This window comes from Typha angustifolia, chromosome 4 (genome assembly GCF_048772165.1).
Source record: "Typha angustifolia cultivar Huaian chromosome 4, ASM4877216v1, whole genome shotgun sequence".
Lineage (NCBI taxonomy): Eukaryota > Viridiplantae > Streptophyta > Magnoliopsida > Poales > Typhaceae > Typha > Typha angustifolia.
Window position 1 is genome coordinate 501,747 of NC_133242.1, and position 27,240 is coordinate 528,986.

Sequence of the window (27,240 nt, forward strand, 5' to 3'; positions counted from 1 at the left end):
ATCAAAATCAATTAAATTTCTTCGAAAAATCCCTTGGGGGAGAGAGAGAGAGAGAGAGAGAGAGAAAGAGAGTATACTATTTACTATTTAGCGAGGAACACTGTCTCTGCCGCTGTAACTGCTGAGGCTAAACTGCGCCAAAGATCGTCTCCTCCTCCTCCTCCTCCTCCTCCTCCTTCTCCTTATCCTCCCCGCTATATTTGGGCCCGGCAGCCAACCGTCGGCGGACAAAGATTAGATTTCTCCCCCATCCCCACCCGATTCCTAAAAAATGCAGATTAGCCCCCGCGAATAGAAGAATCCCAAAACCAACATCGAAACGAAATAAATCCCAATGGAAGACGACTCCTCCGATTGCTCCGGCATCTCCATCTCCCACCTCATCTGCCAAGAAGACTGCACCGACTTGGACTCCAACGACGGGAACGAGGAAGCCCGCAAGCTTATTCCCGTCGGAACCGAAGACGAATACATAGAGAAGTTGGTGTCCAAAGAGCTCGCCTTTGAGAGCCAAAGCTATCGCCTTTCCTCTCCTTGCGACGAGTGGTTCATCTGGGCGCGCTCCACCGCCGTCCGATGGATTTTACAAGTGAGCCCTTGGAAATTTGTTTATGGTCTTTAATCTAATCTTGGATATCCATTGTTGTATTGAGCAAGTCGAGTCCTTCGTTGTTCATCAGATGAGGATTTGTTACAGCTTCAACCACCAAACTGCGTATGTAGCAGTCTCTTACTTCGATCGCTTCTTTGCGCGACGAGCCATTGATGTAAAGTGAAGCTATTTACTCTGTTATTGATCTTTCCTTTTTTCTTTTTCTTTTTCTCACATTATCTTATTGTATCAGAAGGGGAAGACGTGGGCAGTTCGATTACTATCTATAGCTTGCTTGTCTCTGGCTGCAAAGATGGAAGAGAGCAAGGTGCCATTGCTGTCGGATTTTAGTGTAGAAGAGTATGAGTTTGATATCAAGGCAATACAAAGAATGGAACTACTAGTGTTAACTACTCTGGAATGGCGCATGAGCTCAGTGACTCCATTTGAGTATCTAAACTACTTCCCTTCTAAGTTTGAATGTAATGAGAGATCAAAGGATTCAATGCATAGAGCTATGGAGTTTATTTTTGATACTATTGAAGGTTAGTTACAAGATAGATACACTTTTTTGTGGTTACTTTAGCAAAAGTCTTGCTATTTCTTTCTATCTCATATGCATTTTGGTGAACGCAGTGATGAATACTCTAAACTATAGGCCATCCACTATGGCTGCAGCTGCCATATTAGCTGCATCCAATGAGAGATTGACGAAGGAATTAGTGGAATCAAAGATGAGCACACTTACCCTGTGTGGGTCCTTAGATAAGGTGCCCTCTCTTAAGCTAAGAGAATTCTCCTTTTGATTTGCTGCACTATTGCATACCGACAATTACATTGTAGTCTTATTGAGAAAAGAACAAAAAGGCTCCTTTTTCGTTTGCAAAATGGGCTTCTTATATTTCTCCCCTCTTGCTCCTTGAGAAAGAGACAGTGAGGTGATTTTTACAAATATACATGAAAAAGGAGTCAACTTTGCAAATATGTCAAATAATGATAAAAGTTTTCGCAGTAAGACAAATGTAGGTGGATCTAGTGTTTATGGAAAAAAATAGTCAGTTGATAGTAAATGATTTGACTCCAATATTATCCTTCATTTCAGGAGAATGTATATGCATGCTATTATGCAATGTATCAAGAGTCATACAAGAAGCTGAAGATATTAAGGAGATTAGCTTCTTCAGAATTGTCAGCAAACTGTTCCAGTGTTACTGATGCAGTTGATGTCACAGATACTGCCTCTTTCACCACTACAGGCAATAAGAGGAGAAAGTTACAATAGCACATAGCAATTAAAAATGCCCTGGCATTTCCTTTTTTAAGATGTCCATGGGCTTGGTTTGTTTGTTTTATGTCATTTTTTTTTCACCATAATCTTTTGTTATTTTTTTTTTGGCAAAATTGCTCATTTGAGTGGTAAGTTTTTAGAATTTCTTGATTGGTGAGTTAGTTTGGAAAGGTTTGTTATTGAAAGATTAAAGAGTAGAAATTTATCCAGAGTAAGCAAAGAAGGGTGGCTGCAATGCAGAAGTCCATAGGAGGTGACCCCATGAAGCCAGTGAAATAATGTTTGTGAATAGTGCTGAGAGCATTGAATCAGTTTCCCTTGATGATTTATAAGGGTCAGTGGAAGAAACAAGTGGAGATATCTACTCCTTGATGCAGCTCTTATCTCAGTCATGTTGGTGTCCATTTTGAGGGTTCTTGTCTGAGTCATTGAAAAAGACTGTAAAGCAATGGAATTGTGGTAGTGTGTTTCAGTGCATTTGTGTAAAGTTAGATGGATATGAGTGGATTTGATTGGTTTTTGAAAAGGAAATTTGGTTGCATTCGTGTCTGCTTTGTTTTCTGCCATGGAATCATGACCAGCCTTTGCTTCTAGAAAGTAGAATCCAATGAACTTTTTTCTGCATGTTGAGCTCTTTATAGGTACATGTTATGCTTTTGGACATGCAGTTGCATCAACACATACTATGATTTGAGAAGATATATGGAATTATCCATCAAAACCCTACATAATCCTTGGAATAAAACTATTCTTCTCTTACATCCAAGTACAAAATGGTTGTATGGATATAACTACAACCTATAAATTTATTACTTTGAAGCTGTATGCAGTACAAGTAGCCTTCTGGCTTTGCACTCTCGGATAAAGTCATGCCTCACCATGCAATCCAGCTGGTAAAAGTTCTAAAGAGCCACTGTCAATGAAATGCCTATGGACTTTCTCAGCACCATCATCTATCTCTGCAGCAACACTTTTCCCCATGAGGAGTACTCTGTACTGCCTCTCTGAAGCATGTGGCATCTGAAGTTATTTTTCTCGCTTCAGTGTGCAAGCAGCAAGCCTCCAGAATAATCCTATCACCTCCACTCTCCGCTCCTTGTCAATGATCAGATAGCTGTGATTTGGTTCAAACCAAAGGCCATTGATGGATTGATTGTTTTTAATTGCCTTGGCATTTGTCCATGCAGTCAAAGAACAGACTTGAAGACAAAGTTTGGTAAACTTGTTGGTTCAAATGTGTACCACCTAGAAGTAAGTGGTACCCCTCTGGATGGCAGGTTGGCTCTTGGAAAGCACCAGGAGAGTGGGATTAAAATACAAGGAAAAGGGGTTACAGTTGGAATTTTATGCAGTGGGTCTCTGAACAAAGGGTGTGATTCAATTGGTGGCCCTGCACAAATGGTGCAGGCCAAGCCAAGGAGAGTAGTAGTTTAAAGATTTTAGCTTGTGAAGCCCAAGGAGGAAAAAGTTTACTGTCTCAGTCTGGCCTGGTCAAACACAACCATTCTTATATTTGTTTTGAAATGGTGATCTGTCTGCTAGTGAGTGTTGTTCCAGTACATCATGAGAAGAATATTAACAATCTGAATTGTTTTTTTAGATTAAGGATTTGCGAGATGGATAAAGGGATGCTAATCCTTTCTTTTTTTTTAATACCTTAAAATCTACTGCAAAGAATTGAAGCACTGGTCCTCATTTCACTGACCTGGTCAATCTCGAGGTTTGAGGCAGTCACAGTACTCGAGTTTTGTGAGCCTTCCATGCTCTTTCTTTCACACAAGAACCTTTAACAATGAACTGGAAAGCTTTGATTGTGCGTGAATTGGTCGGTTTGTACTGCATTGATCATCTACGGGGTTAACGAAGTACAAAACATAGAAACTATACGTAGTTTGATTTAGTTATATAAATGATCCAAGTCTTCTTCAATTACGACAATTATTAATGGTAACGCAAGATTTATATATAGTTCGCAAAGTACATTATTAAAAGCTAAATTTTGGTTGGCCCAAGTTAGATTTGAATGTGGTGTAACTAGAATGGATTTTTAGATTCAATAGAGGCCCATCAAAGCCAATCCAGAGAAGGATAGGGGCTGGTCTGGGTTCGAGTTTAAGCCCACGAAGTATAGTATCACGCGCTCTAATTTTCCCAATTCAAACTACTCCCAAATCCAGCGCCAAAATTTCTAACCCTACCGATCTCCGGCGATTCAACGGCGATCCAATGGAGAAGCGCCACCACTCCACCCTCCCATCATCGGTCGACGATCTGCTCTCCGCCGCTACTTCCCTCTTCTCCTCCAATTCCGGTAAGTCCACCCTCAAAACCCAAATATGGTCTCTTACCCCTTCCTCCCCTCTCGTTTCCTCTCTCCCCTCCTCCCTACACCTCTCCATCTCTCAATCTGTCTCCTCCTCCAAATCCTCCTCGCCCACTCGCTCTTCTCGCTCTTCTCGCTCTCCGCCGTCGAAGCGATCTCGCGGGACCCAATCACAAAACCTAGACGCAATCCACCTCAAGAACCTTCGCGCCTATGCGTACGTTGCGCAGCTCTGCCTCTCCCACCCAAAGAAACCCTTCCCGCCGTCCGAACTCCTCCCAGCCGTCAGATCCCTCCATGACGGCCTCGTCCTCTACGAGGCGGACCCGGTGCTTCTCTCCCAGGTCGCTGCCCTCTGCGAGGACTGGTGGAAGGCGCAATTGCCCGGTAGGGAGCAGCTCATCACCCAGTCTCTACCCTTTTTGCTCTCAAAGTCGCTAACTTTATGCAAGAAAGCGGACGTGAAGAGAGTTTACACTCTCCGGGAGGCTTTCATGTTGTTTGATTATTCCGACGAGAGCATAGAGGATGTGAGATTGCTCCTTGTACGATGTGTGATCACACCGGTGTATTTGAAAACGGATGAAGGTAGAAGGTTTGTCGCATTTTTGCTCGGATTGAATGGGCAGCTTGCGAAGGAAGCTCTGGCGCTGATTAGATCTCAGATACCATTTGGGAGGAAGTCAGTTTTAGAGGCATATGGCGAGATTATTTTTAAGGCTTGGAAGGGGTCGGAGGGATGTCTGAGAGAGGAGATTGAGGATGGGTTCTTGCAAGGGTTGATTGAAGGCGCAATACACGCGAGTTCTAGGTCGTTGGCTGCGTCGATTAGGAGGGTGTTAGGAGGTTTCATTGATCAGCGAGCAACTGATGGAGTTGAGAAGGTTCTCTTCCGTCTCGTGGAGCCTGTGCTGTTCCGATCTTTACAGGTACATTCTTTCTGCCTCTTCCCTCCTGTTCTTCCACTATTATCAACTGCACTCCACTGCCAGGTTAGCTGCTCAAGTCCTTATAGTAAAATATTATCATCTTAAGATACATATCATTTTAGGTGTTTTAGCTGAAAAAGTATTAATTCTATGACTCTGGTTGGTCCCGTTCCATCTTTTACACAGCTTGGTCTTGGACATATTGCACTGTAGACCAAGTGACGAAAACAATCTTATAAGGAAATTGTAGCTACACCTATTGTCTAGTTGTTAATACGACCAAATGATGGACTTTATATCAAGTTTTCTTAGTATCTTTTAAATCCATGGATATTTACATCTATAGCACCTCGTAGTTGTTAAATGACCTTTTTATTTTGTATATTTTTAGTTTTTAGCTTTGCATTTTGCACCTTTTTGCTGCATTCCCAATGGTGAACATGTGATTAATGCAGGTTGCCAACTCCAATGTTCGTCAAAATGCATTATATCTATTCTTAGATATGTTCCCACTTGAAGATCCAGAGGTCACAAAGGAAGCAAAGGATACCTTGCTTGACAAACAGTTCTTTTTGTTAGATAAACTTCTTTTGGATGATTGCCCTGAAGTAAGGACAGTTGCAGTTGAAGGATTGTGTCGAATTCTTCATCTGTTTTGGGAGGTTATTCCTTCATCAATGATTACAAAATTTCTAGCGAAGATTATTGATAATATGTCACATGATTCATGCAATGAGGTGAGGTTATCAACAGTGAATGGTGCTATATATTTACTTGACAATCCGCAGACTCATGAAATTATGAAAGTTCTTATTCCAAGATTGGGTAGCTTGGTCTTGGATCCTGTTCTTTCTGTTCGAGTTGCTATTGTTGATCTCCTTTTAGTTGTCCGTGATATTCGTTCTTTCCAATTTCATAAGGTATACACAAACATTATGAGTTACTGTAATATCTATTATTTCATCTTAAGTTGAAATAATAATTCAAGTTGCTTTATTGATTGGTTAATTTTCAGATAGTGGGTTTAGACACTCTATTGTCTTCTCTTGCAAATGATCACTCTCGTGTTGCTCAAAAGATCACGAGGCTTCTCATTCCCTCTTACTTTCCATCGAAGTTGACTTTGAAGGAGGCATGTAGCCGTGTTGTTGCTCTTGTAAAAAGGTCCCCTGCTGCTGGGGCAAGGTTCTGTGAATTTGCTTTGTCAGAAGGGTCATCCTTGAGGTCTCTCATGGAACTTCTGAGGGTCTTTACCGGTTTAGCCTTATCACGGAAAGGCCTAAATCCAGATCAGATTGATGGTTTGCTTGTTGCATCAGCCAATATAATCCATGGACTTTCCAAGGAATCATCTAGTATGACTGCTCTGAGGGAGTTCTTTTCAACTGCCAAGTTAAAGTGCTTGCTTACTGCAGCAGCTTCTGACCGTGCCCGGACTTCTATCTTGACCATTGCTTCCGCTGTATCTCCAGATAATTTGGCTGGATTACGTGGTGATTGTGTGGACATCATCCTGAATTCTTTTGAACTATCAGAGAATGTAGAGCAACAAGGATTAACGTTGGCAGTTCATAAGTTGATGCTTTCTTGTGGTTGGTTTGATGACATGTTCAAAGCTCTGACAAAAGTTCTAGAAAGATCAGCAAAATCTGTCACATCAACTTCTGAGCTAGAGTTTGCTACTGCAGCGGCAGCAGCATCTTGGCAGATCAAATATCTGCTGAACACTGAAGATGCCCGGAATTCTATTCTAAAATCTCCAGTTTCCCGATCAACATTTTCTTCTCTGAAGACCATTTCACAAGTGTGTATTGAGCAGTGTTTGCACAGCGAGCATTTGGATATGGCACCTATCTCAGCATATATGTCTTTTGCAGTATATATGTCTCTTCAAGATATTGATTTAGCTGGTACAGAAAAACATGGTAGCAACAAGAATAATGATTTTCAGCAAGGAAGCTCTTTTCCAGAAGTAAGTTCTTCCAGCTTTATGCAACTGTTAATAAAGGTTCAAAGGTGTCAATCAGCCTGTAGAAAAGTGAAAAGTGAAATTTAGTCGTCCTTTTTCATGCTAATTGACTCCACTCAAAAGGCTTCATGTTTAGATTCTGAACTACAGAACTAGTAGCCTATCCTTGTTCTGCTTTTCTTCTGAATTGTGCATTTCTGATAGGAATCTAATTTTTTGATAAATCAACACAACTTGCAGTGGTTTTTTCTAATGTTTGCTATTTACCAGACAGAAGTTGATCGTTCAGTGGATCACTTACTGAACTGTGCTGAGAAGTTCTTTGGAAAACCTGTTCATGAAAAACCATGCAATACATCTTCCAAGCTCAAGCGTAGAAAGAAAGTTGTGGAGCAACAGAGATCCAGACATAAAGAAACTTTGGAAGGTACTGCTAATTTTATTGAATGTGTTTATAAATTAAATGGAATCTATTTTTAGGAGCAATATATTATGTATTATTTAGTTTAAATTGGAGTTGTCAACCTGAGGATTTCTTTTGGTTCCAAAATAAATATTATACTTTGACCACCAGAACTCTTTTTTGACATTCCATATTAGGATCTGATTTATACGAGTTAGGAAATCCACGGTTTGTTGATCTAAACTTGTAATTCACTGTGACCTTTTCTTCATGTAGGTGATGAGCTCAAAAATGGTATTCATGAAGTAAGAGAAACAAGAAATCTGATTAAGCTGGTCACAATGATACTTAAATTTTTTGTTGATGCTGCAACTATGAAGCTTGCTCATCATCACCAAGTAAGGTGCTTGAAGTTTGCATCTGCTTATATCCAGCACATGTTATCTGCAATCAGAAGGCATCAGCAGCATGAAGAATCTCTCGAGGGAGAGAATTCAAAAGATATGCTGACACTTCTGAGGAGCAACTTCAGCTATGCAGCCAAGTTGCTCCATTTGGTGCTCACATCTTCAGATGAATCTTTGCCACCACCACGAGAGGCTTTCTATCTTGCAAATGATCTTCTAGACCTTATACCCTCTGTTGAATCATGTCTAGGATCAAAGCACGCGTCCTATTTTGTTTCCATTGCCAAACAATGGCTTCCTGTTCTTGTATTAGGATTGGGTTGCAACCAACTGTGCGAGGCAACATATAAAGCAGGAGGACCTTCAAAGCTAGGCGACTTCATCGGGGAAAATTTTCCTGTTTGGCTTGCTGCTCTAGGCAAGGCTGAGTTGGTTGAACTTAATGAACTCAGCGAGAACGAGCAGGCAACTCAAATTACAGAGACAAAGGAATCTGTCTTCAGAAAGCTAGTACAGATGATTGTTATCCTCCTGAAGAAAGGAAACCCGAGAATATTGGACGCGGTTAGCAGTGTCTTCTTTGCAGGTCTAGAGGTTGCACTTGAAAGAGCAGACTCTGGCTTGGTCTTAGGCCTGGTTCACTTCATATGTGTAAAGGTTCTGAGTAAAGATTGTGCTGTCCTAGATGAACTTAAACTAACATCTAGTTCTCTACATGAGTTCTTTCTGCAGATAGAACGGTACCTCAGTGACCATGATGTTGATGACGGCCACAGGCAAGAATTGGAGAGTGCCAGGACATTGGTTAGGTCCATCTTGGTTTAATGGTAGATAAAGGATTTTTGGTTCTGTGCGGGAAACCCCTTTGAAACGCTTGAATTGTAACTTCAGGATTAGTCTCAAATTCAGTCAGAATGTTGCAAAACAAGCTTATCTCTGCTTGAATGTATGTTGGGAGAAATATGCAGTCCTGAGAAATGCAATCTGATCTAAGATTTTGTACAGCATATGCTGTGTAATATACCTGCATTGTACTTTCAATTTTGTTCATCAACTTGTACTGCCTACAATTTATATTGTAGGTTGAGGGCCACCCGGACCGACCGCACCAGTTGGGCCCGATGAAAATTATGCTCAATACTAGCGACGTAATGCCATGGCGTGGCACGGAGTTTGGGACAGGCAGGCCAAGCGACTAATTCGTTGAGGTAATACAACAAACAGACTCCAGGCATCTGAATTCTTTCCATTTCGGACTCGCCCAATTATTCGGACCTCCCTTTCGCTTTCCTCCATCCACGTTGCTTGCTTCGACTAGTAGGTAAAGCATCTTCCCCCACCTCTCTCTCTCTCTGAACAAAACTAACTACCTTTCCATTTCCTCTGCCTCTTCCACTGCTGAAACTTCAGAGGCTTGAGAGAGACATCGCCAATGGCGAGAGAGACGGAGGCAGGTGGAGAGAGCTCGCAGCAAGCGCCGACGCCAGCAAGGATTCGTGTACGGCCGGACCCCTTGTTGATCGTTTGCCGCTGCTTCAACCTCGTCACGGCCGTGACCGCCATCCTCTGCGCGGCCGTCAACGCCCTCTCCGCCGTCCTATCCTTCAAGAATGGATCTGATGTAAACTTTAACGACTCTTCTCCCTCTCGTCCTTTTTCCCATTTCTTTTTCTTTTTTTTTGCTCTTCCTCTCTTGATTCTGATTCATGCAAAAGATCTTTGGGGGAATTTTTCGGTGCTACGCGGTGGTGATCTCGCTGTTCGTGGCACTCGTGGAGACTGAGTGGAGTTTTATTTTCAAGTTCTCAAAGGTGTGTGTTTAATTCTCAAGATATTTTATAGCTAATAATTTGTACTTAATTTGCATTTAAATTGGCGTAATAAATACATTCAGGTATTGGAGTACTGGCCTGGTAGGGGAATGCTGCAGATCTTGTAAGTATCTTGTCTCGTTTACTGTGTGAATTTGGCGATATTTATTTCTTTGTTTGTTTGCTTGCTAATTCTTTTTCCTTCGCAAGTCTCGCTATAATGACCAAAGCTTACCCAGACGTTGTAAGGAAAGATTTGGTTCTACTTCAAGAGATCGCGAGTTATCTTCTTCTTGCTTGTGGTCTAATCTATGTGATCTCGGTAAGGTTACTATTTGGTGACTCGTGGTCGTTAATTCGCATGATGATATTTCCTCTAGCACAATCTAGATTAGGTCTGTGTGCTTATTCGTTAGTGTGGATGTGCCAAATTTGGCATGCAATGCTTTCAATAAAATATGATATGGATTTTTTTATTTTTATTTCTAAATCTATTTGAGAGTAAACAAGCTAAACTGTGGATATAAATGAAGCAAGAAATATGATGAACCCAAGATTCATTAGTTCAACTGCTGTTAGTGAGATTAGCTTGCTTGTGCTCTATTTAAGTTTTAACATCATGTAACTCCGAAATTTTAGTCTAGAGTTGATATATGTACTGCAAACTTATAGCTGCAAATATTCAGGGTGCACTATGTCTTGGTTTCTTGAAGCGTGCACGGCAGAAAAAGGAAATAACCCGAGATCAAGCAGCCAGAGATCTGGAGGTAAGCATTTAGTCCTTTGCATGAAAGGATTATTGACCTTAGACAATATAGATGATGTTGTATTTTACATTAGCATTCTACATTGTCATTGTTATTTTTGTTATTGTTTTACTTGTTGGATTTGGTTTTTATGTGGCCAATTAATATCTTGAGGCAAGTATACTAGGAAATACTTAATCAAGCATCTCCATGAACTTTATTATTTGCTGGCATTCTTTTTTACTTGTGTCATACTCTTTAACTCAAAAGTTGAAGCTTGTATACTTCCCTACTTCAAATCTTGCCATTTTCTTCATTAGGATTGTGTCTGTGATATTCCCTTGATTTAGGAGCAAAATACATTCCTTTTGTCTATTTTTTAGGGCAAATTGATAATGATACATCACTTTCTTGGTTGAAATTGCCTCAGTCAAGAAGCCAATACTGTTTTGTGTCAATCTAATTATTAGATTCGGTCATGATTTTGGGTCCTGTGGCTGATAAATTTCACTTGCAATGAACTTGGATGATGATAACATGACTGCTAAGGAAACAAGGAACTTATCTGTCCCTTCTTCTGTTTCTACTTTCCACTTTTTAGTTTTCTCGATTTAATTTTGCGTCTCATAAGAGCTCTGATTGGGAGTCAACTACTCTAGGTATTGTATTGTTTCAGTTCCTGTAACTCTTCTTGCTGTTAATCGTGCCAACTAATGTAAACAAAGTAGCTGTGAGTTGAACATGCATTCGCATTCTACTTATGGATAACAATTTTGCTTGTCCATTTTTAGTTTTTCTGTTTGGGCTTCCCCGCTTCATTTTCACATTTCTAATTTCTGTTAACATTTTGTATATGTTTGTAAACTTGAAGTCCAACATGCTGTTTCAGGAATTGGAGCGACGTAGGGAAGAACTTGAGGCATTATTAGTTGCTGAAAGGACCTAGCATAACCAGTCATACTGGATTTAATACTAATACCAATGAAGCAATATTTCATCCATTAATTTGACTCCATGCTTCTGTCCATTTAGTTGTCTGATGATCTTTGAAGAGTTGATGAGACTTGAGCTCTCCATCATGTAAGTCAATTATCCAAATCTTGAAATAGATTACTTAAGAACATTACATTCTTCTATGGACATCTTTGCATTTGATTTGAGTTTTACTACTATCAATGCAATTTTATTTTCCTACCATCCGTGCTGCATGACATACTCTTCTTATTGTTATTTACGGTAATTTAGATTTACTTTGATCATTTTTAATGTTAGGCTTTTTCAATTAAATTTTGAACTATCCTTTAGCCATGTTTTGCATATGATGTGTTTTTTTCATTTACAGATGTTGCTATCTTGACCACCAGCTGTTGCCATCTTGGAGCTCATGTGCTCCGTCCTTAATTCATCAGCCTAACATGCTCCGTGAGCCATGTTGCATTTGTTTTGTTTTTTTTGTTTGTGTGTGTGTGTGGAGAACTTTTCAACGAAGGCTATTTGCTGCATGCATGCAGTGAACTATTATTGTACTATGATATTCTCATGCTTTTGTATATCGATATTCCTTTTATTTCTTTCGTTCAGGAGTGAACCTTCGTTTCCATATCGATTTCCTTGTCTGCCAACTTTGAGTTGTCATATCTTACATTTGATACACTATTTCATTCTTAATGTTTTATTTGAGCTCTGGGATGCTGCCTGCAGGCAGGACATAATTGAAGCGTCTTCGTCGACCTACTGCTCCTCACCATATTGACTCTCATCCGTCCTTTATGAATGTGGTTTTGACTCTGATGTTTCTAAAGTCAATATTTGTCAATTGAAGTATATGAATGGTATTTAGAATTTCCTATTTGTCAAAATTGGTAACAAGTCGACTAATTCGTAAGAGATCTATGAGGATGGTTCTATGGTAGTCGGTCTAGTTCAAATATGGGATTATAAGGTGGTATATCAATAGTCTGATTCGAGTCTACCACTTCCCATTTCCCAAGCGCTAGTATACCATCATCTCTCAGGCAGGTTTCCGAAACTAAGAAATAGGGAAATTGCATTTCTTCCTGGCACACTGTCGACTTAGCTCAGCTCTTTAATATGTTGAAAAGAGCTAGTTTTCTTGTCTAAACTATAATTATCATTATATTCTTTAAAAACAAAAAGAGAAGGAAAGGTTCGACCTTGCAATATGCTGAACAAATAAAGAAGAAAAAGAATTTTCTCCACGAGGAAAGTGTATGGACTTGCAGCGATGATCTTATCCCAAATTTGCTGATATTAATTAATCAGTGAAACTAAAGAATTGTTTACAACACACATTAGAATAATAAGAAAGCTTGAATTTATCTACAACCGACTTTTGACTCTTGACTACGTTTTACAACAAATTCACCAATGGTGTGGACCTGGTCATAGAACTTCAACCCTTTCTGAAGTTCTTAGATACAACAAACAACAGCATACAAAATAAGCCTCCCTACAACAACAAACGACTCCCTACTCCTGTCCAAGATTGTTTACTGTGTGAGCGAGATCTCCGACTCCGCGGAAGGATGTGTCGACCTGCATTAGCCAGCATCTACAAGATTTCCTGTATCTTATAATTAGCAGACTTATAACTGCCCAGGCTGAGTTGCAGGAGCACGAAAAAGGAAAAGGCAAAAAAAAAAGAAAAAAAAAAGTGGAAGGGACTGAGAATCCTATGTACTATACAACTCAGCTCCTCAAGAGCTCAAATAATCTTGTTATGCAGCTGCTACTTCCCACATGCAGGGGAATGCACCATGCCAGTCGTATTAGAGATTCAAAACTTCCTTTCCGTGAGGCTTAGGCAATGCACAGGGATGAAAAGTCCCATTAGCCAAGTGCATACCATTTGAAGTGCTTCTTGCCGAGCCGGCGGGACTTGAGGCAACATAGTTTGGGTGTGGAGGGGATAAATTAGGAACCTCAGGATTCGATCTATATGATGGACGAGAAGATGCAGACTCAGAAGATTCAGGGTTTGATTGGCTGGATTCAACGCTGAAAATAAAATCGCCTTGTTAATATGTAGATGAAGGGAACAAATGCAGATTACCCAGTACAAATAAATCAGATTATGTAAACTGACTAGTTATTATGGATAAACTACCACTTACCCATAAGACTGTTTCCCTCTCACACACGAATCACTTTTAGATGACTTTCTGTCTCTTTGGCTATACACAGCATCCTGTCAAAAAGTTATCATATGAGATCGAAGATACTTATATTAACCGTGAAGCTTCAATAATTGATGAAAGAAATCAAAGTAAGATTCCTTTACAAGTTTGATTCCTGCAAATGCATGTATTGAACCATGAAGGTTGTGGTGGTGGGAGTTCCGAATAAATGGATGTTCTAGCAACATGGTTGCTGTTGGTCTCTCAGAAGGGTTCCTACGGAAGCAGCGTTGCAGAAAGTCGTTTCCCTCTGACGATAATGTGTCGGGAATTGGGGGATCTTTATGCAATACTTTAAACATGGCTGCAGCCTGTGATAATTGTAAATGAAAAAAAGATCAAGTTTTCGATTATAAACAATAACAGCTGGATCAGATATCATCAATGAATTCCAAGACTGAACTTCAGAGTATAAATCACAAGAAAAAGGAAAGCAAAGTTTAAAGCATTGATTTCCTTTAGGTTTCAGTTGGAATAATGGAGTACTGATACCAGTAGTTTCAGTTATTTTAGTAATATTAGATTTTTATCCAAATATTATAACAAGAATATTAGAATTGAACAACCTAAAATAAAAGCAATAAATAGTATTAATATGTTAGAGTTACTTCCTAGAGCTGCTTTATGTAATGACCTGAGCTTTCTTTCCTCTGATCTTTGCTTAGAATTTAGTAAATATCTTACTCCATATACATTCATCCTATTAACACAACTATAGCAGTCCCAAGAAATATGAGAACGATAATGCCAACATTTGTTCGTCGAAGATAGTGATTATCCGCCTGTTCTTTGGGTTACCTCTCTTATCATGGAACTAATCCATTTATAAGAAAATAATGTTCCTTGGGATTGGATAGGAGGTTAGGAACTAATAAAGGGAACGTGATCTCAAAATGACTTTCCTCAAACCAAAAAGAAAGCAAAGAAAGTACTGTGTAGGAACCAACAGATGGTCATCATTGTCACAATAGCTCCATGATTCACAAATGCAAGTTCAACTACCAGGCAAGATGATACATTCAAATCACCATGCTACTTGTAAGGTACTCAGGCAAGAAAATATAGCACTTAGGAATTTTTTATTCCTTCAACAAAAGAATCCGAAGGCCAGTCATATTAAAGCACTCTGGAGCAACTAATATGATTTATATCTCACAGTGAATAGGTTAAATCAGAGTCCAAAGTTAGACCATCAGAGTTATATACTAGGAATTCATAGCACATATATCCATCAAAATTATAGGTGCTTGTAAAAATTTTGAGAGAGAAATCAGTTACCCCTTCAAGGCCACTCCAAGGATGTTTCCCTGTAAACATTTCGATGATTGTACAACCCAAACTCCAAATATCAACAGCAAGATCATAACCAGTATCTTTAGTCAAGGTAGCCTGTACCACCTGCAAGAGATGAAAGGCAACTACAACATCTAAGAGGATGCTATGAATATATGTACCAAAATTGGTGTACAAATAGTTTCCTCATGAGATATTCCATCAGGCCTTGTTTGCTTTAAGTTTAAGGCCCCTCTCTAAACTGGATCAAGGACCTCTAAATTAGTTTAATAACCAAACATATTTTATCTTTTTTATATCTAATCAAGTTTACTCTTAAAAAAATCAAGAGTAAAAAATGAGACTAACTAATCGAGTTCGAGATTTAGACTCAGACTAAACAAGGTCTCAGAGACCACATTTTCAATTTTCAAGATGTATTCTATTATCAATTTATCATTGACAACTCAAAAAAACAAAAATGACATCCATTTGATGAGAATGAATATGATTACCAACTCCAGATACAAAAAAATAAGCATGATAATAGGCATGAGCAAATACCTCTGGAGCCATCCAATAAGGTGTCCCCTTCAATGAAAGATTGGGTGCTGCCGAACTCAACTGATGAAAAGATAAAAACAAAGAAATGCTGTTAATATATCTGATAAATACAGAAAATATACACAATAATGCTGGATGGATGAAAGCATTCAGAGAGTAAGGGATGGATAACAATCACAAATTTAAGATGGTTTGAAGCACAATTATTATAAACTATGAAAAATGATGAGAAGAATAATGAAACTCAGAAACCCATCTTCTGAGAACACCTCAAGAGAACAGGTAGAAATATCCATCAGCCTGAGTACGCTAAGCAGGGCTAGTGACCCATTTAAATGAAGAGGCATGAATCACTCAAAACCTAATCAAACAGAAGCATGCTTTTTGCAAGTTTATGTAGGCCAATTTAGAGTAGATTGAGCTCCTCATTACTAATATGATGCACATTTATGTAAAAGAATGTGGTGACCAATATAACATTATTTCAGGTCAAATATTTTTTAAAAAAAAATTGTCTGTGTTGCATGTCTCATATAGCAGCACTAAGCATGAAAAATGGCAGTTCTAGGTCTAAGAGCGTTAACGGATGCATGATGGATCTATCCCTGCCCTTGCATATTCCTTTTTTTTTCCCCTACTCCAAATAGTATAGAAATTTTAATGTTGCACTGTTTCGATACTCAGCCATGTCTTAAAAAGTTGCTCTGTAAATTAGTTACCACAGTTTCCTACTCACCAACCACCAATAAGGCATATTAACCTTCTTAACCAATGTTGCATTAAACAAAGAACTACGGATTAGATTGTGGTTAAGTAAGATCAAATTTCCCAAAAAGCCTTTAAAATGAGGTGGAATCCTTTTCATCTAGAAAATCATAAATATGCAAAATGTCTTTCCATTTTAAGGTTTAACGATAAGCTGCAAAAACCATTCCACACAAGTTCTAGAAAACATCTAGCTCTTGTAATTACCGATAGAACAAGCACCATCTTTCTGGAAAATTTACTCATGTGACTCTTCCCTATTTTGGTAGGCACATCAAATAAGATTTTGTAATTTTCTAGAACACCATATCCCTTCATGCATATACATAGGAGATAAGATAGTAAGGGATTATGAACTCCCACTAAACATCTAATATAAGAGGAATATAGAGAAATGAAAAACATAGCAAGCAAGTACAGCACAAAAAAGGTTGCTACCCACATGTTTGGCCATCCCAAAATCAGCCAGCTTAACAACACCATTCACATCAACTAGCAAATTTGCTCCTTTGATGTCCCTGCAGGAACCACTAGTTACTTAAGAGTACCAAAGAGGCAACTTTGAAATGAACTATCTTCAACAGAAACTTGTCCATGAGTATCTTCCTGCACAACTATCCACATATTTGTACAGGAACAGGCAAAGACAGACTCACGTGCATATGCACAAAAAATAGATTTTAGCCCGCACATATAGACACTGGTTAGTAAGAGATACTGGAATAACCCAATAATGTAAAAGCAAATTGAAGATAGATGCTTTCAACTAAAGGACCAATGTAATAGCTTCATGAACTCTATATGTAGGCTGAAAATAATGAAATTGAAGATATAATAACTTAATAAGTTCATTTTCGTAGAGTATGTCAAGCCTAAAGTACCAGAACTTCTCTTAAGAAAGTTTAATGTTATCTAAGCAAAGCAAAAACTAACAAAGAACAAAGATTGAAAAAGTAGACGCGTACCTATGCATTATCTTTTTACTATGCAAGTAAGCAAGTCCGTTAAGGATATGACGGGTGAAGTTACGAATCATTGATTCTGTCATTGCTCCACAATGCTGACGAACATATTTATTTATGGAACCAGGATGAACATATTCTAAATATATGTAAAACCGGTCCTCAATCTGCAATTAGGAATAACTGACTGTTACATTTTATCCACTATTCACTAATAACACCAGAACCTAAACTATAGGTGCTGCAAGAAAAGCTCACAATTTCACTGCCATAATACTGCACGATGTTTTGATGCTTAAATTGACTAAGAAACTTTATTTCCTGGAAAAAGAGAATAAAGCCAGTCAATATGTATAAAACAAACATCAGACAGCAGAAATTGCTTCTATACACAGGGAAAAAAGTTATATAATATTCATTTAGAACAAGAACATTAAGGAAAAAGTCAACATAATGGTTAAGTAACTATAACCAAAAGAAAAGGATACAGCTCTAGGAGATGCGTATTGGGAACAAGGTAGTAACTGTCAGACATACATCCTTACATGTCATACGTATAAGAAATTAAGAGAAGCAACCATGTTCACGCAGGCATGAGAACCTATTGAAAAACATAATACTGAGGATAATACAATGGAACGAGTCTGACATCAAAGAAAGAAATGGTAGAGCAAACAGTTCAAAAAGGTCCTGTTTCATTATATCAATTCTTGCAAATAGCTTTAACAGTGCTACAAAAAGTCACAGAAAGGGCACCACTGCACAAGTTAACAAGGCTTGTAAAGGGCCTAGGCTTGTAAAGGGCCTAGGGAGGGCATGATCTATGCAGTCTTACATTGAATAAAATAATTTTATGACTTAGAACCAGAGCCAACAAGGTGCATCAGTGCATGAGACAAGCATTTACCATCACATCAGCTATGCCTTCAAGTTTAGGAAAAACTCCAGAAAGTCTACTGATTGTACTAGTAATTTACAATTAATTTCTATATAAAACAGCAGGTTATACCTCAAGTAAATATTGCCAATTATAAAATCATTATGGAATTCACTCAGAAGTAGAATGATTAAATACTAACCTGCTCTAACTGCTTTAAAGATTCAGCTGATTTGGAGTCGTCAGGAATTATGTTGACTTCTTTCATTGCACATAATGCTCCAGTATGCCTGATTAAGAAGATTATGAAGAGATGTTGTAACAATCAGGAAGACACAGGACCTGACACATACCGTAATCAATCAAGAGACTTGTATACCTATTGGTGGCCTCGTAAACATTCCCAAATGTACCACTTCCAATGAGCTTTCCTTTCTGCCACTGACCTGACACAGGAGACACCTCAGTTTTTGTTGCACTCTGATGTGTAAAACTTGATTGCATAGGGCTTGTGGCTCCTGGAGGGAGAGGTAGTGGATGAACATTGACATTCCCATTACTATCATGCCGTCCAACAGAGTTATCTGGGAACCTGTTTGAATGCAAAGGTGACGGCGGCGCACTGAGATGTCTTGATCTTATGGCAGGGCTCTTCAATGCTAAATTATATCGGGGTGATTGCTCAGGACTAGCAACAAACTTTTCAGGTGAAGCTTGGGGAGAGGAAACTGTCAGCATAGTGGTAGAAGGGATATCTGGAGCTGACCAGTGAACCCCTTGAGTAGCCATAGCAGATGTAAAGAAGTCTACATTGCTCAATCTTCTTGGACTACAAACAGGACTAGAGAAACCACTACTTGGAGCACTTTTAGCAGGTATATTCAACCTGAAGTTCACATTTTCAATTGAATCGTGGAACACCTTCTTATAATGACTAGAAATATGTCTATTGAAAAGTAGATCACTACGCTCTGGACTTCTAGGAGCACTCTGGGGACCCAATCTACTGCAGCAAGATAATGTATGTGTTAACATACTTATGAACTAGCTTATAAATGATTGATCATTCTACAATCAAAAAGTCCAATAAAGCTAGTGTGCTAGTCTAGTACGTCAATGTACTGCAGTAAAATATATATGGACCAATATCAATCATAAAAGAATCTCACAGAAGGATGTCCACACTCATCAACTGGCACATATAAATGCTACACAAACACATTTTATTTCACACAACTGCACTTGTGTATGAATTATTTCTATAGCTCCCAATTTTTTCTTTACATAAAGATTTGGCACCAAAAGAAATCGTAAGATTTTCATTTGCTGAGCATCAGTCTTAATAAGAAGATGTTTAAAGCTTTATAATATCCAAATCAATCTGAGAACATTAACCTACTTATTGTGCAAAACTTGTTGAGAGGCACAATAGAATGGCAGATAAGCAATAAGTTCATTACCAATATAGCTTGAACACAATATTTTTTACCTAATTTCTATGTCACACTTCAATAAGAACCAAATAACAGAATAAATTTCTATTTGCTCGCTACGAACTAAATAAAACAAGAAAAGGGCAAATCCTGAAGTCGAAAATTAAAAAGAAATGTCTTATATAAATAGTACAGAAGAAGAAAAAACAAAAAACAAAGCTCTTGACTATTTCAAGAATATGCTTTTCAACCTTCATTTACCCAACACAAGACAGCTAAAAGAAAAGATAATACAAACACCGATGTGTAAATTTGCAAACACCTATGGTAGGCAAAACATTAATCAGAGGTTGCAAAATTCCTCCAAACTTATCAATAAGTAACTTAATACAACAGAATACATCTATTACCTAGTCAACGTGCCCTTATTTTCATTTTGCAGAAGTTATATTTTCAGAAATCTCTCCTTAAATACCATCCCATTTAATTTGCCAGATATTGCAGATATATAATATGCAATAATTAAACATTAAATGATTCCGCTACAAAATCTAGAGCGAAGATTGTATCGCCAATTAATAATGTTACCTGACCACGGGAGACGATGAAGGATCCACAGAAGCATCATACACATCCTCGCATTCTACCGCGCCGAACGCCCCTCTAGGTGAGGGCAAAGGGCGACCGAACGCCGATCCCGAATCTCGATGGGGGGAGGCCACGGCCTCCTCCGGCAAGGGCAACGGCTGCGGAAGCAACACCGGCGAAGAAGACGACCTCGGAGGCGCGGGATCAAGTTTATTGGGCGAGTGCGATGCCGGCGTCGATGCGACGGAGGAGATGATCCCAATACCTACGTCGAGAGGAAGCCCGGGGACCTTGATCTCGTCCAGGTGGCGGAGGTTATCCTGGCGGGTGAGACGGGCACGAGGGGTCCGGCGCAGGCCAATAAAGGTGTCCCTACGGCTCCTCCGAGGCGAGGCGGGTGATCCTAGGGCGGAGGAAGAGGGTGAAGAAGAGGAAGGAGAGGAGGAATTGGTGCTCTTCCACCAGAACATCTCGACGCGGGTGGAGGAAGAGCATCGCAGAGAGAGAAACCCCTAGAATGGAAAGCGGCGAATTGAATAACAAAACCCTAACCCTAGAATGGAGTCGTCGATGGCCATGGGAGGAGGTAGCGAGGGAGGGAAGGGAGGAGGAGGGAACCCCTAGCTAGATCGCGAAATCGGGGTACGAAAGAGAGACGACTGTGTCGGCCTTTATTTATTTATTTCTTCTTTCTCTCTTTCTGTGTCGTGTCCACGCGGCTAAACACGACACACGAGGACGAGAGGAGGTGCTGGGTTTGTTTATTTATTACACATCAACCAGCTTCTCGACAGTTTTCTTTTACCCGCGAGTCAGCGGACCCGCGGTCTCCGACGTGGCTGGATCCAGCTAAAAACATAGAAGACAATTATATATATATATATATATATTTTTTAAAAAATAATAATAAAAATAATAATAAAAATAAACCACACAGCCTATTTTCTGTTACCAATTTTATCCTATTATTAAAATAAAAAAAAATAAAAGAGTTTAAAATTATAAATCGCCAAAAAGAAAAGGATGATCTATTTTTGAAACTCTTGCAAAGCAGTCGTGGGGTCACAGCTATGTTGCATAATTTAATTAAGGTAGCGTAATGAGATTTATTGATTTTAATCTAATAAAGAATAAACTAACTTTGTTCCCGTAACTAGCATTCATTCGTCCAATGATTGTTGTTGAACCTAAGTGTGGGTCCCATATCACACACACACACACTTCCCACTCTATTATCACTGGTCAATTAGACCGCGTATAAGAGAACAAACTCTGAGTATCCGGTCTGGAATGCCGTTGAGAAGGTATGATGAGTCTGGGAGTATTTGAATCGGTCATCGGGCCGAGCGAGGCTCGACCAGATCCACGCGTGTTTGCTAACAATTCGAGAATAGGCGTCCAAGGTGTTATGGGGGAAGTATACGCGATCAGACTAAGATAAACCAAAGTAAAAGACAAAAAGGCCAAGCGAGTTGACTAGTTGTCATAAAGACATTTGCGTAGGTCCAGGGGCCCGAGACTGGGTCCGAGTCAAAGGGAATTGCTCTGTCCACCGAGCTGAACGAGTAGGCACAGAAAGGGGTTTGTGTCGTGATTCACGAGAGGGTTGAAGTCGAAGTGCGAGGGGTTTCTCCTCAAAGTTTACCAATTCCAAAGCCTCCATACTTGGGGTTTAACATATTTGTCACTTCTTCTTCTTCCTACTGCTTTATATTTGTACTTTATTTTTAGTTATTTTCCTATCTTACCTTTATGTATATATCTTTAAGATCCACAACGGGTCTAGTATTTGACAAAATTAAATTAAGCTTTACTGTAGTTAAGCTGGAATTGAAGGTTTCCAACGAAGACTACGGGCCAAAGAATTAAGTCACTGATGATATATTTGTGGATGAGCGACTGATTCTTGCATGCAACGACGTCAAAAAGAAAGCCGAAAAAGATATTCATTTTGGTGTGGACTGCATGCTTGACTGAAATAGATTGATACAAGCTACGTACAGCTTCCATCAAAACTGTGAAAAAGAAAACATATAAGCTATTAACGAACTAACAACATAAGAAAAGTAATCTTTTGTATAAACTGGAATTTGAGGTTTCCAATGAAGATTACAAGCTAAAGAAGCCTTTCAACGTTCAAGAGCAAAATACACTCGTCCTGATAGTTACTAGCTAGAGCTTCCACCGAAACTGGAACAAGACGAGAGCTGGCTAACAAGCGTTAGGCCTCACCATGACAATCACCTGCAACGCCGTCGTATTGCGGCGGCGGCTCGGGAAAGGCAAAGTCATATGCGTCCGGTGAATAGATCGGCATCTCCGCTAATTTCCTGTTCGCCGCTGCTGAGTTAGCGTCGTCGGAATAGCCCCAGGCTCCCTCATTGCCACCAGTGTTGGATACCCCTACTTCCTCCTGCTGCTGCTCCGATGCAAGTCGCGTACCCTGCTCGCTAGATTCCGCAATGGTAACATAGCCCACAGTTTGGTAATTATAGCCAGCGTCGAAAGGATCAATTTCCTGCTGCTGCTGCTCATTGGGCCACTGCGGGAGTTCCGCATTAATGGTCTGCTCATCAAGTAACGGCGCATCATATATGTCACCCAGCACTTGTGCTCGGAGTTTGGCGTTCTCCTCACTGGATCTTCGGATCATCTCTTCCAGCAGTAAGCGCCGGAACAGAAGCGAGTCGACGTGGGAAAGCATCCGGTGCACGGGGCGGATAAGAAGCTGCGCATCGCCGACGAGTTCCTCCGCCAACTTCCTCCGCTCCGCCGGCTTCCGCGACTCGAGCAATTCCTTCAAGATTTCCATGCCGTAGACCTCGTGCACAGCGAGGAATCCATCCATTTGGTTAGCCGGGAAGTACGGCGCGAAGGGGCAGTCCGGCTCGCATTTGGCATTCATATGCATGCACGCTGCGCAGCACCGCGAGGACGACGGTGGAAAAGGACGAGACATTAATTCTTGATCCCGTGCTTTTACTCTGTTTTGAGAGCAGATCTCGTCAAACCACCACCAGGGAGAATCTAATAAATTAAGGTACACAAATTTACGTCAAAAATCAGAGGAAATTGTACCAGATCATAAATAGAATACACAAACTATAAATCTCTCAAATAATCTAATAAACAGAAGACTACTCGTACATCGTACTTCAAAATATTACTAAGATAGATATGCCCCGCTACTTAAATAGAGTCGGTATCTCTCCTAATCCAACTCGGAAACTATAGTAGGACTCTAATTAGGACAGGGTTAGTTACAGGAACTCTGATGCACAGGTTCTAAATTATCATACACCAATTAACCCAAAATTTTAGCTACATTTAACACGCTTTCACATACAACCTCTATATACTATACTGTATCTGAACAGATAAAAAATATAATAAGCTATGCATACTGCTCACTAAAGCTCTCGGGGACGAGGAGAAAGAAAATTAAACCGCTTTGACCGCAGAGAGAAGAAGAATTAGAAGATGATTCGGATACGACGATGGAATAGCTTAATTTGCTCGATCTTCTAAATGGGCCTCTATTTTAAAAGCAAGGCCCAATACTGATGATCGACCTATTGAGAGGATCACTGATGGAGCCTTTTTTGTTGTCCCATCTTATAACTCAGGATAAGGGCTAGCATCTATCTGCTCTCTCGTGCTTTCAAGTTCACAGAATCACACAAGTTTGCAACATTTTGCCATCAATTTTTGTGATTGATGTCAGAAGGACAAAATAGAAAAAGATGCTGTATTATTCCATAGTAGTAGTTCAAGATAACCTCTGGCTAAAGAAGACACAGAAGAAAAAAACTAAAATGGCAGCAAAGACTGCAGCACTAGTCCTCTTTCTGCTAGCAAACATTCTGGTGCAATCCACTACATGCAAGACGCAACTATGCCAGGGAGACAAACTATATTGATTGAAGATTCCTTCTGATCTAAAACTCTGCACCTTTGTACTACATGACAGGAACTGAACCTTAGTGTTTTGGCTGCATTGGAACAAAAAGAGTTCTGATGAACATGGTTCTGATCACTTCTATTCTCTTCTCTTCTCAAGCTTGCATTTTTTTTTTCTATCCACATAGATAACAAGGATAGATAATTTAATTTCTCACTAGTTGCTGTCTCCAGCAAGAGGAAAGGGATTATTCTTTTCTTTAGACCGCATGATTCAAAAGTTGGGAGGGTTATGGCAGTTCATCCTTGCTACGTAAGAAGATGCTACTAATAGATGCAGTGTATTTCTTGCCTTCGTCTATTTTCTGGTGTGGATTTACTTGAAGATAAAGCTGATACTTTTCTAGTCAAAAGCATCAGACAAACAAGGAAATTTTGTCGCTGAATGCAGCAGTAATTGTTGAAAATTTTGATGCAAGAGTCCAATGGCTACAGAGTAGTGCGATAAGAAGATGAAATTATATGCTCGAAACTGTGGGCATACAGAATATTTGGCAAGATGAGATGTCCAACCAAAGAGCATGTAGGTGAATAGATTGCCAAAGAAGGCAAGCAACCAAGATCATTCAATCTTATACGCTGTTCTTCGTCACAGGGGAATTCAAACCTACCTGTAAACGAAGCCAGCAAAGAGTCGCAAATTATATCGAATCTAAGCATCTCACATAAAACTGAACAACCATTCATGCTAAAAGGATGGTAAGACTTAATCTACAAGGGAAAATGACGCATTCGTTCACTGTTCAATAGCATCCAAAACAACCTCATATGTCCAGAAATTTATATAAAAGAAAACTCATAAAATAAGCAGTAAAGATATGCCGTCAGAAAACTTGAACCTCTGCCCAAAATTGCATGCCAGGAGCTTAATTCTACTTTCCTCAGAACTGCAGTCTCTCCTCTTCGTGTATAACTCCAAAAGATCTATTCATCTCTCTACTAATCTATTTCCATGTTTTAGTCTCTCCTTCACCAGGCACCTCCTAAGGGCCTCACTTTTGTTCTTACTCCATTCATTTAAGCTATGCTCATCAATAATTTCCTTCATTTCCAACTGTAGCATCCTGATTTCCCATCGTCTTCTTCACAGCTATCCCCCAATTGAAGAGGACCCTGAGGGGAACCAGATTGAGAACCACTCTGCTGCGAGGTAGTGCAGTGTTCCTGATTAACCCATAATCCTCCCATCATCGTAATCGTTCGGTTTGCAGAAGTTAAATCATTGGTCGGTGTTCGTCGAGTATGCAATCTGTATTTCTGGAGATAGAACAGTATGTTAGAATAGGAAAAGATGCAGAATTTGAGTGGTAGAGACAAAGACTAGATATGGAATTAATATGAAACACCAACCTGGAGATGACTTTTAACTTCATCATTTGTCAGGCCATCCACCTTCATCAGCTCTCTAATTTGCTTCGGAGTAGCAACTGCAATAGAAAAAAGAACACCAATTAGAGCCAGAGGAATGGAGAATGTATGTATGCTGTTCATCTCTTCTGATACCAACTCATGTTCTATTTCCGATTTCACTCCTTTCTCTTCACTAGATGTTACCATGGAACAGCTCTCAACTATTCAAATCTTCGAAAGTTAAAAAGTACAAAAAATAAATAAATGCCCTTTACTTACAAAATAATATAAGTTACCGTCTTTACAATACGATGGAACATCAAATGAATCCAAAAAAAAAAACAGAAGCTTTCATCTAACCTTGAGGGCCACCGAGCTGTTTCAATGCGACGAGGAACCTCCGGTGCAGCTCCGGCGACCAGCATCTTCTCGTCTTCCTCGCTAGCTGCTGCTGCTGTTGGTACTGTAAACTAAGATGACCACCTCCCTCGGAGGTGTTCTTTGCTGCTCTACTGATGTCAGAGTAGTTCTCCATTAAGACCAGGGGAGATTTCTTGCTTCCAGGATATCGCATCGATAGATCAGGAAGATCCATAGAGATCTTCTCCTCCTCCCTCGAGCTAGTTGTAAAGGTTGATCGGCTTCTAAATGGCACGAATGCACTTGGCACGTCATGACTTTTGCTTTCTAAGAATTGGGCCTCCTCCTCTTGCCTCTGATCGAGTTTTACGTCTCTCTACAATCCAAGCAGAAATGGCCCATCAGAAAAGAATGATTAAAAAAAAAACAAGAATTTCTAGCTTCATGCCACATACAACTGTCGTCGTTCTGATCTCTACCTCTTGTAAAGTTTTCTTCTCGTTGTTACTATTGTCATAGTTATCGGTCCATAGCTGAACAGAACTCATCCAATTCATCTTATCTCTGCCATCGTTTTCCGGTTTCTTCACCCCTCCTTCCTCTTCTAATTTCCTTTTGATGGGGATAAATTCCTCGATTACACGGCCACTAGTTGGGAATCTCTCCCCCCGGCGTTGCTTCACCTCCTCCTTCAACTCCTCAATCACTGCAACCGAACAAAAGATTAGAGAGAAAAAAAAAATATCACTTTGAAAAGAAAAGAGGAAAAAAAAAATCCAATCTTGATCCACAAATGGTGGTAAAAATTCCAAAAAAGATAAATCCCAACTCACCATCCCGGAGGAGACGCACGCAGAGCGGTAGCTCTCGCTTGAATACGTCGATCTTAAACCTCTCCTCCTCTAACCGCCTTACAAACTCCTCCATCTTCGCCACCTTCCCCTCTCCTTTCAGGTCCTCATCAATACTCTTCATGGCGCAAAGCTTCAAATCTAAACCAATCTCCGACACCTCCAACCCCATCTCTCTTCTCAGATTTCTTATCACCTTCAAGTTGGAAACAAACGGAGCCCGAGAGAGAGAGAGAGAGAGAGAGAGAGAGAGAGAGAGAGAGACAGACGTAGGAGGGGGGGAAGTAGGTGCCTTGTTTATATAACAGTAGGAGAAATGGGGGAAAGAAGAAGGGGTAGGGAGAGGGAGCAATCCGATCAGATGAAGCGGGGAATCTGGAGAGGAGGGGTCGGTTCGGATGTACCGAATGTGAGGGGGGTAATATGGGAAGAACAAAAAGAAGTTCTCATCTTTCTTGTCATTTGACAACCCACTCCACCCCCCCGAAGACGACGATTCGTCGCGTGCGATACTAGCCAAAAACCGTGTCGAGATCCCGCTCCCACGCGGTGACCCGACTCGGGGGAGCGGGGAATCTCTCTCTCCTTTTTTT

General features: G+C 40.0%; 5 protein-coding genes across 7 annotated transcripts; 3 read left to right on the forward strand and 2 right to left on the reverse strand.

The window, feature by feature from the left end:
- The first annotated feature begins 89 nt into the window (after positions 1-89).
- Positions 90-3,359, forward strand: LOC140759142 (cyclin-D5-1-like). The gene is made up of 5 exons (XM_073095626.1): positions 90-589; positions 681-767; positions 846-1,137; positions 1,229-1,362; positions 1,695-3,359. Exons 1-5 carry the CDS (start codon positions 335-337, stop codon positions 1,872-1,874), a joined length of 948 nt encoding a protein of 315 aa, XP_072951727.1. The 5' UTR covers positions 90-334; the 3' UTR covers positions 1,875-3,359.
- A 719-nt stretch (positions 3,360-4,078) lies between these two features.
- LOC140759807 (uncharacterized) lies at positions 4,079-8,747 on the forward strand. Its single transcript, XM_073096484.1, has 5 exons — positions 4,079-5,132; positions 5,588-6,052; positions 6,148-7,104; positions 7,372-7,528; positions 7,781-8,747. The coding sequence occupies exons 1-5, from the start codon at positions 4,107-4,109 to the stop codon at positions 8,734-8,736; spliced, it is 3,561 nt and encodes a 1,186-aa protein (XP_072952585.1). The 5' UTR covers positions 4,079-4,106; the 3' UTR covers positions 8,737-8,747.
- A 251-nt stretch (positions 8,748-8,998) lies between these two features.
- LOC140759808 (uncharacterized) lies at positions 8,999-12,068 on the forward strand. Of its 3 annotated transcripts, none has more exons than XM_073096487.1 (8): positions 8,999-9,119; positions 9,322-9,532; positions 9,627-9,722; positions 9,806-9,846; positions 9,933-10,044; positions 10,409-10,489; positions 11,358-11,548; positions 11,811-12,068. In XM_073096487.1, exons 2-7 carry the CDS (start codon positions 9,344-9,346, stop codon positions 11,412-11,414), a joined length of 576 nt encoding a protein of 191 aa, XP_072952588.1. In that variant the 5' UTR covers positions 8,999-9,119; positions 9,322-9,343; the 3' UTR covers positions 11,415-11,548; positions 11,811-12,068. The 3 variants fall into 3 exon arrangements, with proteins under 3 accessions (XP_072952588.1, XP_072952587.1, XP_072952586.1); XM_073096486.1 differs by having other exon boundaries at positions 9,115-9,232; XM_073096485.1 differs by lacking the exon at positions 8,999-9,119 and having other exon boundaries at positions 9,267-9,532.
- A 651-nt stretch (positions 12,069-12,719) lies between these two features.
- On the reverse strand, positions 12,720-20,812 carry LOC140758894 (mitogen-activated protein kinase kinase kinase 5-like). The gene is made up of 11 exons (XM_073095283.1): positions 20,127-20,812; positions 18,485-19,111; positions 18,308-18,395; positions 17,487-17,549; positions 17,232-17,395; positions 16,709-16,784; positions 15,502-15,561; positions 14,944-15,063; positions 13,770-13,976; positions 13,603-13,676; positions 12,720-13,486 (listed from the first exon to the last, which is right to left on the reverse strand). The coding sequence occupies exons 1-11, from the start codon at positions 20,594-20,596 to the stop codon at positions 13,258-13,260; spliced, it is 2,178 nt and encodes a 725-aa protein (XP_072951384.1). The 5' UTR covers positions 20,597-20,812; the 3' UTR covers positions 12,720-13,257.
- A 3,986-nt stretch (positions 20,813-24,798) lies between these two features.
- On the reverse strand, positions 24,799-27,029 carry LOC140759323 (myb family transcription factor EFM-like). The gene is made up of 5 exons (XM_073095855.1): positions 26,630-27,029; positions 26,276-26,502; positions 25,797-26,172; positions 25,437-25,513; positions 24,799-25,343 (listed from the first exon to the last, which is right to left on the reverse strand). Exons 1-5 carry the CDS (start codon positions 26,817-26,819, stop codon positions 25,131-25,133), a joined length of 1,083 nt encoding a protein of 360 aa, XP_072951956.1. The 5' UTR covers positions 26,820-27,029; the 3' UTR covers positions 24,799-25,130.
- Positions 27,030-27,240: the final 211 nt, after the last annotated feature.

Coding starts and splice junctions, on each gene's coding strand:
- LOC140759323 (XM_073095855.1), bottom strand. CDS start 26,819: ATGGGGTTGGAGGTGTCGGAGATTGGTTTAGATTTGAAGCTTTGCGCC. Junction 25,514..25,796: donor ACAGCTCGGTGGCCCTCAAG/GTTAGATGAAAG, acceptor TTTCTATTGCAG/TTGCTACTCCGAAGCAAATT. Junction 25,344..25,436: donor AAGTTAAAAGTCATCTCCAG/GTTGGTGTTTCA, acceptor TTCTATCTCCAG/AAATACAGATTGCATACTCG.
- LOC140759807 (XM_073096484.1), top strand. CDS start 4,107: ATGGAGAAGCGCCACCACTCCACCCTCCCATCATCGGTCGACGATCTG. Junction 6,053..6,147: donor GTTCTTTCCAATTTCATAAG/GTATACACAAAC, acceptor GTTAATTTTCAG/ATAGTGGGTTTAGACACTCT. Junction 7,105..7,371: donor AAGGAAGCTCTTTTCCAGAA/GTAAGTTCTTCC, acceptor GCTATTTACCAG/ACAGAAGTTGATCGTTCAGT.
- LOC140759808 (XM_073096487.1), top strand. CDS start 9,344: ATGGCGAGAGAGACGGAGGCAGGTGGAGAGAGCTCGCAGCAAGCGCCG. Junction 9,723..9,805: donor TTATTTTCAAGTTCTCAAAG/GTGTGTGTTTAA, acceptor AAATACATTCAG/GTATTGGAGTACTGGCCTGG. Junction 10,045..10,408: donor GTCTAATCTATGTGATCTCG/GTAAGGTTACTA, acceptor GCAAATATTCAG/GGTGCACTATGTCTTGGTTT.
- LOC140758894 (XM_073095283.1), bottom strand. CDS start 20,596: ATGTTCTGGTGGAAGAGCACCAATTCCTCCTCTCCTTCCTCTTCTTCA. Junction 18,396..18,484: donor GTTTACGAGGCCACCAATAG/GTATACAAGTCT, acceptor CTTCTTAATCAG/GCATACTGGAGCATTATGTG. Junction 17,396..17,486: donor AGTATTATGGCAGTGAAATT/GTGAGCTTTTCT, acceptor TCCTAATTGCAG/ATTGAGGACCGGTTTTACAT.
- LOC140759142 (XM_073095626.1), top strand. CDS start 335: ATGGAAGACGACTCCTCCGATTGCTCCGGCATCTCCATCTCCCACCTC. Junction 768..845: donor TTGCGCGACGAGCCATTGAT/GTAAAGTGAAGC, acceptor TTATTGTATCAG/AAGGGGAAGACGTGGGCAGT. Junction 1,138..1,228: donor TATTTTTGATACTATTGAAG/GTTAGTTACAAG, acceptor TGGTGAACGCAG/TGATGAATACTCTAAACTAT.